General features: G+C 40.9%; 1 protein-coding gene across 2 annotated transcripts in view; it reads left to right on the forward strand.

Moving 5' to 3' along the window:
- Positions 1-17,538, forward strand: part of LOC141783953 (synaptosomal-associated protein 25-A-like) — a 47,259-nt gene that overhangs the window by 20,791 nt on the left and 8,930 nt on the right. Inside the window, exons 3-5 of one of the 2 annotated variants that reach the window (XM_074661604.1) lie at positions 666-707; positions 10,135-10,183; positions 17,007-17,124. In XM_074661604.1, the coding sequence (XP_074517705.1) occupies positions 666-707; positions 10,135-10,183; positions 17,007-17,124 (209 nt within the window). Of the gene's footprint in view, positions 1-665; positions 708-10,134; positions 10,184-17,006; positions 17,125-17,354; positions 17,473-17,538 lie in introns of both variants that reach the window. The other variant, XM_074661595.1, reaches the window with a different exon arrangement.

The following is a 17,538-nucleotide window of genomic DNA, read 5'->3' on the forward strand; positions in this document are numbered from 1 at the left end:
ACCCTCCCTTGTCTTAGCAGTTTGTTCTCAAAGTCTCCTTCATCAAGACTAACTGCTTTTTTTTGGTGAAGAGAAGAACTTTGCCCTTTTTAATGAGTTGAGAGGAGCTCAGGAAGAGCAGATAATTCTGTGCAGCAGAATAATAGAGCAGCTCAAATGGCCTTATTAAACATTCATGAGGAGATAATGCAAGGCCAAGAGGCTGCATGGATGTCATGGGAGGGAAGGAAGGGAGGAATAAGGGAGGAATAAGGAAGGCAGGGATGGATGGATGGAGATAACACAGGGGGGGAATGAGTGAAATGAGGATTAGGAGTGAAATGAAATGATGTTTAAGAACTGGATGAGAATCGGAGGGATCCTGCAGAGGGTGGAAAGTTGGCAAACAAAAGGTAGAAATCAGATAATGAATCTTGGGATCAGTGAAGGAAGGGGAGAGGAATAATTAAGGCTAATTATATGACCGAGTACGAGTCATTTGTCCGTCTACACATTTGAATAAAAGTAGTCTTTTCTTGTCCTTTGTTAACCTTTCACATGTTTGTTTTAAACCCTTAATATTCCATCTTAACACACTGAGATGCCTTTCTGATACTTGTTACAGGTGATGTGCTGTATGTCTCTTGTGGACTCTAATCATTTGCCCTCTCTTTCTGTGCCTGCAGTCTCTGGAGAGCACTCGGCGTATGCTGTCTCTGGTTGAGGAGGTGAGTCCAATGATGACACACGTCACATGAGCAGTCACAACAGAGAGGGAATAGGCCTGCTCATGTGAATACACAAACAACGACTTCTCTTGGTGTTTTATATATTAATAGCTGCCTCAATCATTAGCACTTGCTATATTTAGCTCAGTCAGTCTGCATCTTCATCCTCACCACTATTACAGAGGAGGGACAGTCTCAGCTGAGTCAGTAGCAGTGATTAGAAAGGTAAAATTCAATCTTAAATCAGCACGGGAACATGTGAGTAGTAGTAGAGTGATAAGGAAATGTTAAACACCTCTTCTATCCCATGACGCAAACATTTCATAGGTAGAGGAACAGGCCAATTAAATGGCAACAGACAGTTTGGATAAAATCTTACATCACAGTATTTTGACATCATATATATCATGATATAGTACTTTTTCTGGAAACCATATAGATAAACTATCCAGATAAGGAATTGTCACTGGGTTATACTGACAAACTCAATTAAAAATAACAACAATTGTACTTATATATTGATATACACTGATATAATGTGGGGGCAGCACTATTGGTGCTTTAGGAAATAGCTTTATGATGAACAAACGAGTAGTTGGGTCTGGTTATTTTATTGAACCAACACTAAAACAAGCTCAGAAATCAGTTTACTGTAACCCAGCCTGATATTGAACACACATTTGAAATACTGTTTACATAGTTATGTTTTAAAGCCTTAAAACTGCAGTGGGTAGAAATGGAGAAAATATGATTAAAAAAAGAACGTTTGTGACCCGGCAAGCCATGTTGAGATCAGTTGAGGAAATACCAAGCACCGTCCACCAGCCGGAGCAAACTTTCTAATTTTACAGCTAAACAGTACACTGCAAGATGTTTCTGAAAACATTTGAGGCGAGAAATAGGCATTACAGTAACAGAATATTGATTCATATTTGATCAGCGCTGCCTAGTTTGACAGTTTGATCGGAGTTTGCGAGTGATTGACATCTGTCTCTGATGAATGAACAGCCAATAGGAACGCTCTCTTTCTCTGAAATGACCTACCTGTGATTGGCCAAAGTCTTCCATCACAGGCTAGACTTTTTAAAGCCTGAAAACAGAGCCATGAGGAGGTGCAGTAGTCTAGTTTTCTCTCAGAACTCTTGAATTACAATATGCTGAAAGGTTATTATGGAGTTTTTGCCCAATGATGCCAAAATTATTCTGCTTACTGCAGGTTAAGTCCAAAAAGCTCTACTACAGTTAAAGCATATAGATCCAGTTTGAAGGAGAGAGAAGTGCTTGGTGTCAGAGGAGTGTGATGAACAACGAGCACGGCGACCATCTGTAGAAACTTAATGTAATAGGATTGTATGGGATTACGCAGAAATATATTTTACAGCCAGTCACTTCACCACTTGAAATGATGTTCTGCTTTGGAGGGAGGAACTCTGCAGAGACATGACAAAGAATTTGTACGCTCTGTCTCATCAATGAGGACCTCGCTGCATGTGATGCCCTCTTCATAGGCTAAGACTTTCGTCTACGTATAGGAAGACAGGAAGTTCTTCATATCTTGCATTAGATTGCCATGAGCTTGTATCGGGCCTTTAGTTCCTGCTGCTGTCTTCAGAGACGTGGCCCGGCTCTAACCACTGGACCAGCCACCATGTCTTAATGAGACAAAGCCGTGAGGGACAGAGCGAGACCTGAGGCTGACCTAAACAGTGGCCTGCTCCTCAGACGAGCCTTTTGACTGGCAGTAGCTGAATATTTGCCCTTTTGAAGATAATGCCAAGGGAATGCCATTTGTTCGTTTCAACTGTTAGTCTCTGATTTGTTGATGTCCTGTGGTTTGTTAGTGCAGAGGCGTGTTTCCTCGTGGTGCTACCACATGGTAGTTCTTGAGCTGAAACCAGTGAAAGACACAGAGACAAACAGCGACTGTGTCATGTTTTGGCTTCTCTTCACCTCTCTTGCTGACAACAGGCTCTTTACCCCTCTCACTTAGCATCTCCTCAGAGTAATAGGCTCGATATAGACCGCAATGTGGCAGTAAGGCGGCATGGATTATGGATGAGACTCAACATGCATCCTCATACAATACAGTAGATATTATAAAACATTTGAGTTTATGGCCTGAATATTGGTTTCTTTAGCATTCTATGGAAGGTCAAAACTAATCATTTGACATTAATTTTTTTTTTTTTATTACTCGATATGTTGCCAGTGGTGTTTGTCACCCTAATTTTACTGATCATTTTAATATTTTGGATTTTATTTGGTGAAGAAAGTGGTTCTGTTGCTGACCATACATTCCCTCAAGTTAACCGTGAGCACGTGCTAATACATCCTGTGTTAAAAGGGCTTATAGTGAAGCTTACACTAATTGAATAAGCGGAGAGCAGTCAGAGCAGGAAGCACCCTCACCCCGGCATCTCTCTGAGATCTGTGCAATGATACTAGGCGTGTAACGATCCATCGATCTGGATCAATATATCGGTTTAATGATCGACCATCCAATATATTGATTCAAAGTGAAATCATTGGTACATATCATCATCTTTAAGATACGTCCTTATTTTGAAATTCTTAACTGATAAAAAAACATTTGTACTTAAACATGAGAAATGTGGTACTTTATGGTGAACACCAGGAAGTCTATTTTTATTCTTTTTCATTTAAATGTCTGGAAGAGCCCAGTAATAAAATTGTTAAATCATATTTTTTTTTTTTTTTGTGAGTTGATATAAATGTAACTGATTGTGTTAAATGGGCATTTGATATCGTCTCATATCGATCACAGACCCTGAATTAAATCGAATCGAAATCGTATCGTGGCAGACTTTGTGATATCAGCAAATATCGTATCGTCAATATAATATCATATCATGATGAAATTGGTGATTTACACCCCTATGTGATACCTGCGTGTTTATTAAAGTATAGAAAAATATTAAAGGGCCATGATGGCATTTAGTTTAGGCTGTCCCCCAGCTTCCTATGTGAAGCTGAAGCAATACCCTGATTATTACCATTACCACTTTTATTATTCATTTATAATTAAAGGTAGGCTATGAGTGAAAAATAATGGGACTCAGAAAACAAACAAACAACAGTTCGATGGGTTGATGCCACTTTAACCTGGGTGTAAAGAACCTCTGAGAAGCTGTTTAATGTCAATTTGGCAGCTTGTAGCAAGGCTCAAAATATTAATTTAAGCATCTAAAATCCATATTTTCAACCCCAGAAAGTAGTTAGTCGTTTAACTTGATTAATTCAACACATTGTTTGTGCGTTTTTCTTTGCTCCCAACAATGTTCATCTCTCTGGAAAACGCTTCATCTTCATGTTTGCCTGAACAACTTCATCATATTCATCTCTTCAGTGTAAATTGGCTGATAGTGTCCAGTGTTTTCAGCTAGTCTGACCAATAACAATAACTAATGATATCAATAACACTTGGATGGAAGTGAAACAATAACCTGGCTGTAAATGAGACTTGTAAGAAATTACATAAGAGCTTAAACTGATTACTTCTCTGAGTGTGATCAAACCCTGCATGTGGAGTTTTTGTCTTGTTGTTTTGTGGCACACTTACACCTTAACTAATGTAATATTAATGGCACAATTACACTTTATCAGTAAGGGGTTTATTTTGTGAAAAAATGATCTATCTTGAGTGCTACGCAAGGATAATTGGACTTCCATTCATAGAATAATTGTGTCTTAATCACAGAAATACAACAGAGAGAAAGTAAAATATGGGTAAAATGACCTTGTAGACTAACTCTTCCCTCTTAGAGGCTTTTCTCCTCTTCTAGTACTTTTCTCTTACATGATCCTTTCAGTGTCACACCCACACTGTTACAGCACTGCAGCTCTGCCTCTTCTTCTCTTTACTTTCTGTTTCTTATAATCTCCATGATCCAGAAATTAAAGCTTATTCTACTCTTGTACTCAGTAAGTCGCTCTGTCGGTTGAGCTCGTCGGCCTAATACCTAATATGTAATTGTAAAATCTATGCAGAACCTGTATCATAAAATCATTATGCATGGATTCTCATTTGAAATGCATGAACTTACATTAGAGACCAACACGGTGAAATCAATTTATATGAAATGCAAATTTACAAGGTAAATGTGAAAACACTCACATAACAAATAATAAAAGAGATTCTATTGTATGAAGTAGTTATATTACAACATATAATACAGTTTTTTAAAATACATTTTAATATCCACCTCTGTGGCTGCAGAGAGCGTCTCCTTATGTGCACTTCTTTGGATGTTCAGTATGTACAGTACACATGTATTACTGTAACAACTGATGTATAAAAGCCATAAAATACTTAAGGAAATCATCTTTTGTGGAAACATCAGTGAGTTTTTTATCACTGTAATGTCCACAAACACTGTATAACAATGCCAGTTAGTGGTCAGACCGAAGGAACACTCACAGTGAGTGATGTAATGTGTCCTTGTCTTGTGCAAATGTGATAATTTGTTCTCGGGACCAGTGTGCAACATGACCTTTATTTACCTTTTATTTATTATAGCTGGAGCCAGTAGAAGGTTAGCTTAGCTTCGCCAAATGAAAGGAAACTGGGTGATTTCGCTAGCCTGGCTCAGTCCAATAATCCACCTACCAGCACCTCTAAAGTTCACTAATTAACATGTTATACCTTGTTTGTGTAATCTGGTGACACAACTCTACTAACTCTACACTAAATTACTTTGTAGAGATACTGGTAGCCAGATTTTATTACCTTTGGACAGAGCCAGACTAGCTGTTTCCCCGTTTCCAGTTTTTATGTTAAGCTAAGCTAACCAGCTGCTGTCTGTAGCTTCATAGCTGCCATGTCATTGTCATCCAAACCCCAATAGTCCGAAAAATGTTGCCCCGTAGGACCAAAAGCCCATTTGTCCGACAGCCCGTTAATCCGAAAACACGAACTGCCATTGTTCCGAAGGCCCATTGCTTCGAAAATACACACTCTCTGTGCAACGAACAGAAGCACATGGCTAATTATTATGCAGAATGACATCATCGGACCTTCCCGGTCTTGATATGTTTTCCTACTAAGGCGAAGGCAGGACCCGCCCTACTATGCCTCTGGTTGTCTTACCCTGATATTCTTACCCTAAACCTAACCGATCTCACTCCTCATGCCTAAACCTAACAAACCCAACCAACGAAGACAACGAGTAATAAGAGGCAGAGTGGTGGGTCATGGCACGATGACATCATTCTGCATAATATTTAACCATGTGCTTCTGTTTGTTGTATTTTCAAGCAATTGGCCTTTGATTTTGGGATAACGGGTCTGTCAGACAAATGGGCTTTTGGGCCAATGGGACATTTTTCAGACTATTGGGGTTTCGGAATAATGGGCCATCCCTGCTTCATATTTAACAGACAGATATTAGAGTGGTATTGAACTTCTCATCAAACTCTTTGCAAGAAAGTGAATAAGCATATTTCCCAAAATGTGAAAATATTTCTTTAAGTATTATCTTTCAAAAATAATTAGTTTTAAATATATGCTGGGATTTGGACTTTAGCATTTAAATAACTCAAACCTACTGTATTTATTTTGCACTAGCTTTGTTGCCTCTATGAAAAGCTGATCAGGCATGGGTTCAGTCGTACGTGCAAAATCTAAAGATTAGCAGCATAAATCCAATGTACAGTATCTAAATTGTATCAGCAATGGAGAGATGTGGTTTAATGAATGACCTTTGTAGTGCAACACATCTGATACGTTGTTCTGAAAAGGGTTTATCAAGAAAGATCCAGAGATATTGAAGTTCTTATGAAAACCGTTATCTTCACACCAGGCAGGGAAGAGAAATGAGAAACTCCTCGGTAGGTCAGAATGAAATGTGAAGAGAGCAGGAGAGGGAGATGGAAATGAAAAAAAAAGAAAGTAAGACGGGAGAGGGACAAGGAATTAGATGAGGAGAGTGTGAAAGATAAACAGAGAGGTAGAGAGGAGTCTGTGAAGGACATCATGTCCAAATGCAATGCCTCTGTGGAGCAGAGAAACGGGGGATCTGATTTGATGAGCAGCGTCGGACCTGAAGTCTGAGAATACATTATACAAGATGGATGGGTTATTACATTCACGCAGGCTGACTAGAAACCAACACACTGTTGCCTCAGTGAGAAAAATATTTACCTTAACAACTCATTTACTCCACCGGTTGAGTCTTAAAGCCTCGTTTTCCTTCAAAGACAGAAAAAGTATCATATTGTGGATTTGCATTTCGAAGTTCAATCTCAGTTTTTCAGCTGTTTTAGGAGAAAAAAAATGTAAAGACAAGAAGACATTTTATGATGGATATTTTGTTATTGTATAGTGATACTCTAGACCCAAGGCAAAATGGTTTGAATGTGATTCTCCGGGGCAAAAGATCACTACATGCCTTAACTAAGCAATATTTTGACATCTTTACACTTATTTGCTTTCTTGCTGAGAACAAGATGAGAAGATCAATATTGCTCTCATGTCTGTACGGTAAATATACACCAACAGCTGCTTAGCTTAGTTTAGCATAGAATAAAGACTGAAATCAGGGGAAACAGGTAGCCTGGCTCTGTCCAAAGGTAACAGAATCGGTCTACCAGCGCCTCTAAAGCTGGGCATACACTGTACGATTTCAGCCCGTTTCTGGCCCGAGTTTTGAGCTGCACGACTCATTTTAGAGTCGGACCGAATTTCAACTTCGTCAGGCGTCGTTTGCCGTGCTGTATACTGGGGTGGGGGGAACGAGGACCGATTAACTCCTCCCGACTGACAGGAGTTAATCTTTAAAATCTTCCTGAGGGCTTAATACAGACACCACCTTCAGTCTTTTAGTAACACCTTTAATTCACCTCACCTTTAAGACTATAGGTTTTGAGGCAGAACACAATTTAAGAAAAAGACATTACTTCCTAGTTCCTACCTTATTAGTCAACTAAATGGGCTTAAAACTCATTTCAAATGCCAGCACTGCTGCTAAGCATAGAAATGAAGAACAAAGAAAGACAGATGGGTTTAAAATATTAAATATCTATTAATCTCTTTAAAGTTGTCACCACCTGCCATGTTCATTTCCTGGGCAGAAAAAGTATTTTGGGAGAAACTGTTAAAAAATCATCAGGTCCAAACCGGACACCGTGTGACTCACTGCGCCACAGCAAAGTGTGAATAAGACCTGATATTCTGCATGCATGTATGTGTGTGTTTGTGTGTGTCTAATGAGCCATACAGGAAGATGTGATGTCATCACATCAGACCGTGCCAGTTGGCGTGGTCAGGTATCCTGTCCTGTAGTTCAGGAGCCACGGCTGCCCTCGCATGTCTGTGGTTTCCCATGATTCCTGGTGGATAAACAAACACTTCTTTAACTGGGTTTAAGCACTCATATCTGCAAACATTAGCTCTACTACAAGTTTCTGTGCTGAGGATTATTAAATTATCATTTATTTGTCCACAAAGCTCATGTAAATATACCGCTTTTCTCCTTCTAACTTGCTGTTTCTGGAGAAAACCATTTAACTTCACACTGATACAGATCCGTGGCCACTGGCAGATCTCTGTCGTAGTCGGTTTGATTGATACTAATATCTATGTCTATGTCTAACTGGCCTCCAGCTCTGCTCTCTATCTATCACTGCACCAAGAAGGTCAGAGCACACTTTGATCCAAAATAGCTGATGCATGAACTGAACGGCCTTTGGTTTTTAATATCTGTCAGAGGAAGCCTCGGGCTCATGGCGAGCACAAAGCTGTTGTTTTGCTTTATGCACGGTGGTTAATGTGGTTATCGTGTGCTTACTGAAGTGTGTTATTATACGACAAAGCCCAGTCTATGCGTGCACAGAGAAATAACGGCGTATATGAGTCGGCATGACTGTTCATGTTTAGTACGTGCTTGTGTGTTTGAGCGTGTGCCAACTTTGTAAGCCAAATCAGAATGTTACATTACTGGAGCTTTGTCAACAAATCTCTGGTACCAGCCCAGTGAACATGACAAATATAACACATGCCATTTGGTGGACGAGTTTATCGCGGGAATGCAGGAGGAGTGCAGGAGGATTTTGCATGAATATATTTGTGTTTTTCTTATTGTCTCTGTAAGGTTTTTGGAGGTTTACAATTTGGTTTTATGCCTAATAGTTGGATGTAAGTATGTCTCTGTATGAGGCATGCTTCTAAAACAGAGCTGTAGAAATACTACTCCAAAGGCACTACCTGGTTGGTTTATCCACCTTTCATGTACCACAGACACTGTACAGACCATGGTTACATTTTTCAGTGTTACGTTGCTTTGATTTTCACACATTCACTTACTGTGAGCAAGTAAAGCTCCTAATGGCTCCTAAAGGACACAAAAGTGGTATCTGTAGTGTTTTACTTCTGTGACTTTGCTCCATTCTTGGGTAAAATATAATGCATTAAATCCTCCCATTCCTGTGTTGACTGATGACTGTTCTGTTTTAGTTTAAAGGAATAGTTTGAGAATTTGGAAAATTTGCATATTCGCTGTCTTGCTGAGAGTTTGATGAGAAGATTGTTCACTTTCTCTGTAAATATGGAGCTAGAGCCAACTGGCGGTTATGTTAGCTTAGCACAAAGACTGGAAACAGGGGGAAACAGCTAGCCTGGCTCTGTCCAAAGGTAAAAAAAAAAGAAAAAATATCTGCAAGCCAGCACCTTGGAAGGTCATTATTGAAAGTGGCAGTAGGCAGAATATTTTTGGCATCATTGGGCAAAAAAATCCATAATAACCTTTCAGCATATTGTAGTTCAAGTGTTCTGAGAGATAACTAGACTTCTGCACCTCCTCATGGCTCTGTTTTCAGGCTTTAAAAAATCTAGCCCGTGACGGGAGACTTTGGCCAATCACAGGTCATTTCAGAGAGAGAGCGTTCCTATTGGCTGTTCATTCAACGGAGGCAACTGTCAATCACTCACAGACTCCGATCAAACAGTCAAACTAGTCAGCGCTGATCAAATATGAATTCATATTCTGTTACTGTAATGACTATTTCTTGTCTAAAATGTTTTCAGAATCATCTTACTGTGTACTGTTTAGCTGTAAAATGAGAAAGTTTGCTCCGGCTGGTGGGCGGTTCTTGGTATTTCCTCAACTGATCTCAACATGGCTCACAAACTTTCTAATTTTACAGCTAAAGCGGTATCAATATTCTGTCATCTCTGCAAGAAAGCAAATAAGTTTATTTCCCAAAATGTCAAAAACATTCCTTTCGAGTCGAGCTGTTTCAATTGTGCAGACAAGCTCAAAAAAGTGATTTCAAATTGTAATTTGACTCACCTCTGCTGTACTGATACTGTAGCTCTGCTCTGCTAACCTTCACTGATCTGTCACATTTATTCCTCTTTTTCCAACTTCTCTTTCTTTTTTTCCATCCCCCTTTCTGTCTGTCTGTTTGTTAGAGTAAAGATGCCGGCATCAGGACTCTGGTCATGTTGGATGAGCAGGGAGGTAAGTTGATAGGGAGAGATCACTAAAACACTATCTCTCTAACATCTGTCTGCACTTTTAAGCTGCTCTACCACCGATTCTCTCTTTACGCTGTGTGATGGGAGAGTCGTCATCAGCAGTACGTCCAGTATAATGCTGTAGAGCCCTATCGTCCAATTTACAACACAGATGAAAATGACCTTTATGGTTTTATAATTACTAATGCAGAAGAACGGTTTGTTTCTGCCAAGTGTTTAAAAGTAACCTCAGCTGCAGTCTGAGCTAATGTGGCTGAAATGATTATACTGGATGTGACTGTTGAGCTAGCCTTCTGCTTCGCCTCCCTGTTACTAAACTTATATGCTTATATGCTACCACTACTAAATCAGTATCAGCGCTAAAAGCAGTGATGTATTTGCTCTGTAAAACCAGCTGGTAATAGATATGCTTTACCATTCTCCTTTCTCTGAGGAGAAACAATGATCAGTTTGACTGGTGATGACAAGCACATACATTATCTTTCTCGTATTCTTCGACATCCTCCCCGGTTCTGCCCAAATTACTGTATAGCTTGATCCACCGTTAAGAGTTAAAGGAGCTCTCCACCAATTTAGGTACCTGTGAAAACAGTTGCATGATGTCCATTGTGGCTCTGGAGGAACTTTGTAAAGTTTCTCAAGTGATGGTGGGGTCTAACAAATCATGCTATCGAGTTGCATGATGGGAAATGTAGGAACCAGTGTTTTGTTTATGGAAGTGCAATACAATATTTTGTTTGTAGGGCCCCTTCCCCAATTACTGAATAATATCATCACTAGTATTGTTCATAAACATAGTATAGAATTTAGAGGATAAGCCCTGTATAATATTTCTATAGTATTCTTATAATGTCTCTGTTAGGACTTTGAACATGTGTGGGGCAGTTTAGCAACGTACAATGAGCTGAAATACTTAAAGTATCACATTCTAGCATGTCATTTCTAATGTCACTTTAAAATATTCTTATAGTAACTTATGATTTTGTTGTTGTATATACACCTCGTGGTGCACCCAACATTATATGGATAAGGATAATAAGGATAATGTACAGCGAGTCGGTCATTGTTGTGAAAGAAAGCCCCGACAGGGCGATGCCACACCTCGGCGCAGAGCGGAGGTATATTATCCCGCTTATAACACGGCTACTTACTTAGGAAATCAATAATTTAACACAAAAACGGTCCGCCAGAGTCCGACATCAGAACTGCGCCCATAGCAACGGTCTGTTATACATAGCAACGGTCTGCTATAAAGAAATAACAGACCGTAGAATGCTGCGATCGACAAATCAGAACCGAGTATTCAACAAAGCCGTCTAATAAAAGTATATACGTTCTTTTTTGTTGCTACTCAACAGTGAGTTCAGGATATTTTTCTCCTATGATATCAGTATAATGTTATATGATAGAGACCGTCAGTCTGTGTATCCTGTCCAGAGTCTCTCCAGATATCGGGGAAGAGATCTGCCTTCCAGTCACAGGTGCTGCAGCAGCAGCCGAGGATGAACAGAGTAGTTCATAAAACATCAGGATTACCACACCCAGCCCCGCCTGCATTACTGGCCTCCACTACCAATTATATCACTGAGAAACAAGAGGCCATGCACTCCATAAGTCTGCATTTATCAACAAAGAAGATTTTACTAGTAAAACTAGCAACAAAAAAATACGATCCACACTGTCAACAACTTGACTACCGTATGAATAACATCAGCAGTATTGCTGCCGGTTTATCTTTTGTGCCAAGATTAGCAGATTTGCAGCCACAAATCCACCTCCACACACTCTTTTTTAAACTCTCCTAGAGTACCAGATAGACAACACTGCACGAACACTACTGCTCCTTATGGGGCTTCTTGGTGACTGTTGGCCCTGGGTCGGCTGCCCCCTGCCCCCCCCCACTATTGGCTTGTGCTCCGCTCCATGCGTGAAAGAGCAGCCTAATTGGCCTGTCAAAGGAACAGATAGCCTGTTTCCTCTCTCTCTCTCTCTCTCTCTCTCTTTCCTCCTGTCTTCTTCCCTCCGGAGTAACGGCTGCATCAGTGCACGGCTCACTGCTGTTAGCACAGGACAGCAATCAATTCACAGATTTAAATTACCTCTGCCTCTCAGCAAATGTCCTCTTAACCTGATCCCCCATCTGTCTCTCTCTCTTTCCATCTTCCTCTTCTTCTCTTCTTCTCTCTATCTCACGCTCCTTCTCTTCTTTCCAACCAGCCCCCTGCTCTCGTTCCCTTCACTTTTCTCTCCTGACCTCTATACGTTTCTCCTCTCCTGTCCCTTTGCCTGGAGATCACTTTGGTTACAATAATAATGAAGCTTTTGTTTTCTTGACTTCAGTCGTTCCGTCTATCCTTCTCTCTTTCTCCAACCCCTCCTTCCCGTTTACTGCTGAACTACACTTGCCTCTATAATTGGAGGCTCTGACAGATTTGTCATGTTATTTACACCAAGAATTCCCTCTTATATTGCCATGAAAGAAAGTAATAGCTTTCCATGCCCCTGGTAATTAATACTGTCTTGTTGAGCTGTAAACTGGGGTGTAACTAATCCCTCTGCCCTTTACAAACACACACACTAGCAAACACACACACACGCGCGCAGGTCATAGGAGGAGATTTTTCATTTCTTGCAGTGATGTATTACCTATGGTGGAGGTCTCGCTGGAGCTAATGAGTCCCTCCCTGCTCGGCTGTTACATGCATGTTGACCTGAATTACGCCTCGTTCAGGGCTGATGGATGGCGGCTCTGCCTCAGTGAGCCCCCGCCAGCAGCAACTCGCAATACACAAACCATTGGTTGGATTGTATCTCCTGCAAGTTGAAAATGTAGAAGGAGCGTAGTTGATGTTTCTTTATAATGAGAAAACGTATTTTCCTTAAACTGATAGCTAGAGATCGCCTTTTTTCCACCTTTTTAATTACCACCTCATCACCTGGACACTGTTACGGCTTCTCTCAGTGACTCTCTTCTTCTTCTGTTACTCTTACAGCCAGACATTGATTTACTTACATACCACCAGTTAATGACACACGTTAAACCAGCTATATGCTGGATATTTTCCAGGCACTGAGTTGCTCACACACCAGTGTCTCATTTGCCTTCATTTTCATCTCATGGCTCTTTGAGTAAAGGGAATTTAAGAGGTGGAACGTACAGTTTAAAGTGCGGGGTTGTCTGAGGTACTTATCCATAGTCAGTGTATTACCTACAGTAGATGACGTTCGACACGCCCCCAGCATTGAGAAACAGACAGGAGCACCGGAGCAAAGCAATACTGTGCTGTGGACGGGGCCGGCAGAAAAACTTATTTTAGCCACCTAAAAAAAAGACTCACCTAAAACATTGATGTTTGTTTAAGTGTACGCTATATTTGGAATATTGTTTAACAGTGAACTGAACTGAAAGTGAAACGTATCTATACTGTTTTTGTCATCTGAGCCTGCTGACTTTGGAGAGAGCATAGATAAGTTTCACTTTCAGTTCAGTTTGCTGTCGGAAAGGAGAAGGAAAGGGCTTTCTGATGGCAGGATAAACCTAAAATACTCTAAATATAGCGTACACTTAAACTGATATTGATTTTTTTAGGTGGGCCTTTCTTTCAGGTGTCTAAAATAAGTTTTTCTGCTGGTCCCTTCCACAGCACTGTATTGCTTTGCTTCGGCGCTGGTGTTTCTGTCTGTTTCTCCAAACTGGGGGTGTGCCAACTGTCGTAGGTAATACACCTACTATGTATAAGTACCTCATACATCCCCACTTCAAAACACCCAAACTATCCCTTTAAGAGTTAGATCTCTTAGAACCTGGAGAGTCAGGGTATTCTTTACTTAAACCTGCAAGGATATGTGAAGGATGGAGTTTGAACCTAGAATAACACTATAATATACAGTATAATTGTAGCATATATACAATCAGTGCACAGTAATTTAGTACAATTTTGTCAGCTTCTTAAACTTCCTTTTTCTGATGATCTTTTTACTTTTGTAAGGAGGCTTTTCTTTGTCTCTCTCCCAAAGGACAGAGGTTAGAAACAGATCTGTTGCCCAAAACCAATAGAGTTTTCCCCGTTCCGTGTTACCATTTCAAGTTTTTATTTAAGCTTTATCCTCAATGTTGCTTAACGTAGAAACATAGTACTCTCCTGGATATTCTAACAATCCTATAGGTTTATGTTATGACCACTCATAATACTACAATACGCATGGTCCTCGGCCGCTGTTGCCATGGAGAAGAAGGTAGTCAGAGGCGCGAATCAGGTGCTTCGCCGGTGCATGTTGAGAACCAAACGCAGTGCCATAGTTGATGAATTCATTCAAAATTGACCCTGAATTTAAAACAGAGTTGATTTCAGCTGCAGGTGATGTTTTCACTTTTCTCAACACTGTCGTTTTTAGCTTTCTCCCACATTTAAGGACAGGAAGTTCCTTAATTTCATAGATTTTTTTATCATCTGTGTTCCTGTCATAGTGTATAAAAAAGCTGGAAATGTAATGATAATATGACAATGATGTGATAGGCCTTTTTCCCAGCAGACATTTTGACATGTCACAGCAGGACAAATAATTTAAAATGCTGCTGTGAAAAAGGCCTGTTGTACTCATTCTGTGTTGATTTGAATCATCCTACTTGTGGGGAATGAATGGCTGCTCAGGGTGTTTGCACCCATGAGGTATGCGCCCTGACCGCTCTGCTGGGTCAGGTTGCCCCCAGAGAAATCCTACTCTCTAACAGGTTAAACCTGTGACTGACTATAGGAGAGGAGGGGGAGGCTCTCACACGATAATCCTCAGACATACGTGAGGAGGCAGGCTCGCCCGGCTGTCCGAAGCTGAGGAGATAAACAATGCCTCTCTTTCTCTCACGTTCTTCCTCTACTCAATCCCTCAATTTTACCTGGGATTACTGCTGCAGGCCATTTAGTTGTCGTCTCATAGACTGTATGTAAAGATGGACGAAGTGTCTCAACTTTCTCCCATTGTACAGAAGTGAAGCCAAAATATACCGGTTACAGGAGCTGCCATCTTGAGATTTTGACGTCATTTGGAGCCTGAGTCTGAGCAGTAGTGAACGGGCGGTGGAGACAGTTGAGTCAAATGAAAAAACATTTGTGGAGTAAAAAGGAGCGAAGGCTATTTTCTTAGTTGTCTTAGCTTTCCGCTAAATTGTTACGAGTTTGCTCAGTCTCTGTGTCTGTATTAAATGGGATTACGGAACGGATTGTTCAACCTTCCCAGGTCAAATGTTGCCATGTTATATTTTGCCGATGGCAATCCCTCCTGTCGCTATAGATACCTCTGCTTCAGGTTAAGGACCTGATTTGACTCTTTGACCCTGATAGCAGAAGTCTGTACAGCTTATGCAAGAGTTCAAGCAAGGTTGTTATTCACTATCAGATGTGGAGCAGGTGGCAACCTACGGGTCTGAAAAGTGAAGCCAATGCTGAAGTGCCTTGAACTTGCATTCTTTCTAATAGCCAGCAGGGGGCGACTCCTCTGGTTGCAAAAAGAAGTCTGATTGTATAGAAGTCTATGAGAAAATGAGCCTACTTCTCATTTGATTTATTACCTCAGTAAACATTGTAAACATGAGTTTATGGTCTCAATCGCTAGTTTCAGGTCTTCTTCAATACAACATGATGTTCATTTAGTAAATTATGGTCCGGTTTAGAGTCAAATAGACCATAAAGCAGAGTATGATTTAGGGCGTGGCTACCTTGCTTGATTGATAGGTCGCTACCACGGCGTTGTCCGGTCTGGGAGTTGTCCATGTTTTCGTCTTACAACTTTTATCCTTTCACAGCGTGTTTTTAGTTAATGAAAGTTAATTGTAACATTTTGTTCGCCTAAAAATGACTTATTCAGCATTCGGTTGTACTTAGCTCCACCCTCTTGCGTCTGGTTGCAAAAAAACAAGATGGCAAAGGCCAAAATGCCGAACTCAAGGCATCAAAACGGCAGTCCACAAACCAATGGGTGACGTCACGGTGACTACGTCCACCTCCTCTATACAGTCTATGATGTGGAGACTAAATTCACCTAACAATCTGCTCCACTACCATACTGTTATGTTGTGGATCAGTAGCACTGGTTTTTATAGATCTTGAGCCAGTGTTTTATGACCATCTGTGTCCTCTGCACTACAATGTGACAAATCAAACCTAAGGAGTTTTTCCCGGAAGACAAAGTGCCCCCTTTCCACTGATGGAGATTACTGCTATCCTGTCCTATAACCATTAACCAGCCGGAGAGAGGACCTGACCTTGAATCAGAGCTTTTTATAGCTCTGTGCCCTATTGACCATCTGAGTAAGGAAGCACCAGCGACTTAACGTGCCTGAATGGTGCTTTTCATCACACTAATTTCATGATTTGTTCATCGATTTGTTGCTCGTTTATTCAATTGTTTCTAAGTGTTCTGCCTATCACGGTCTCTTTCACGGCTCCCATTGATGTGCAGTAGTATTCAGACACTCAGAGCGGCAGAATTAACATCTTCATGCACAGATGCAGTGCTGGATGAAGCATGCTGCCAATGATGCAGGTATTGCTACTTACTCAGAGAAGCAATGTGTCACTTTGGATGGAGGTAGGAAACAAAAGTAGATTCCAAAGAAATCAATTTACATGCAAAGCAATGTTTGTGTAGTCACTGTGTCAACAGCTACTCTTGATGCTTGTTGCCTGCTTTGCCTTCTGCATCTAGCCAAACCATTTTTGCCTCTTGCACCGTAGTGTAGAAGCGCCAACCCTGGCAAAAGCGAACCAGTCAAATTTATTTCACTGCTCTCATGCCTTTGTCCTCACCAGAGCAACTTGATCGTACGGAAGAGGGCATGAACAAGGTGAACGCAGACCTGAAGGAGGCCGAGAAAGATTTAAAAGATGTAGGACAATGCTGTGGTCTTATATGCCCATGTATTAAAAAGTAGGTACCGGCCAGGAGCCTCAAGCTTCTGTCTGTCCAGTGCTGGTGGTGGTGGTGGTGATGTCTGATGTCTCTCTTGTCACAGTCAATGTCTTTTTTTGTCTCTTCTCCTTTGTTTACCCTCTCTACACCCCCTCCCCTCCTTCAACCCGCAACTTCTTCCTCCTCTCTTCTCTTCTCATGTGCTTTCGTTCTTTTGCTGGGAAAAATGACAATGTGTTGGTAATCAGAGCAACTGGAGCGCATCGAGGAGGGGATGGACCAAATCAATAAGGACATGAAGGATGCAGAAAAGAATTTGAACAATCTAGGACAGTTCTGTGGTCTATGTTCATGTCCCTGTAACAAGTAGGTGCTGCCTGTGTCGCCTGACTGCATGTGTTTCAGTGCCTGCCTTCCTGCCTCTCTCTCCAC

Source organism: Sebastes fasciatus, chromosome 2 (assembly GCF_043250625.1).
Source record: "Sebastes fasciatus isolate fSebFas1 chromosome 2, fSebFas1.pri, whole genome shotgun sequence".
NCBI lineage: Eukaryota > Metazoa > Chordata > Actinopteri > Perciformes > Sebastidae > Sebastes > Sebastes fasciatus.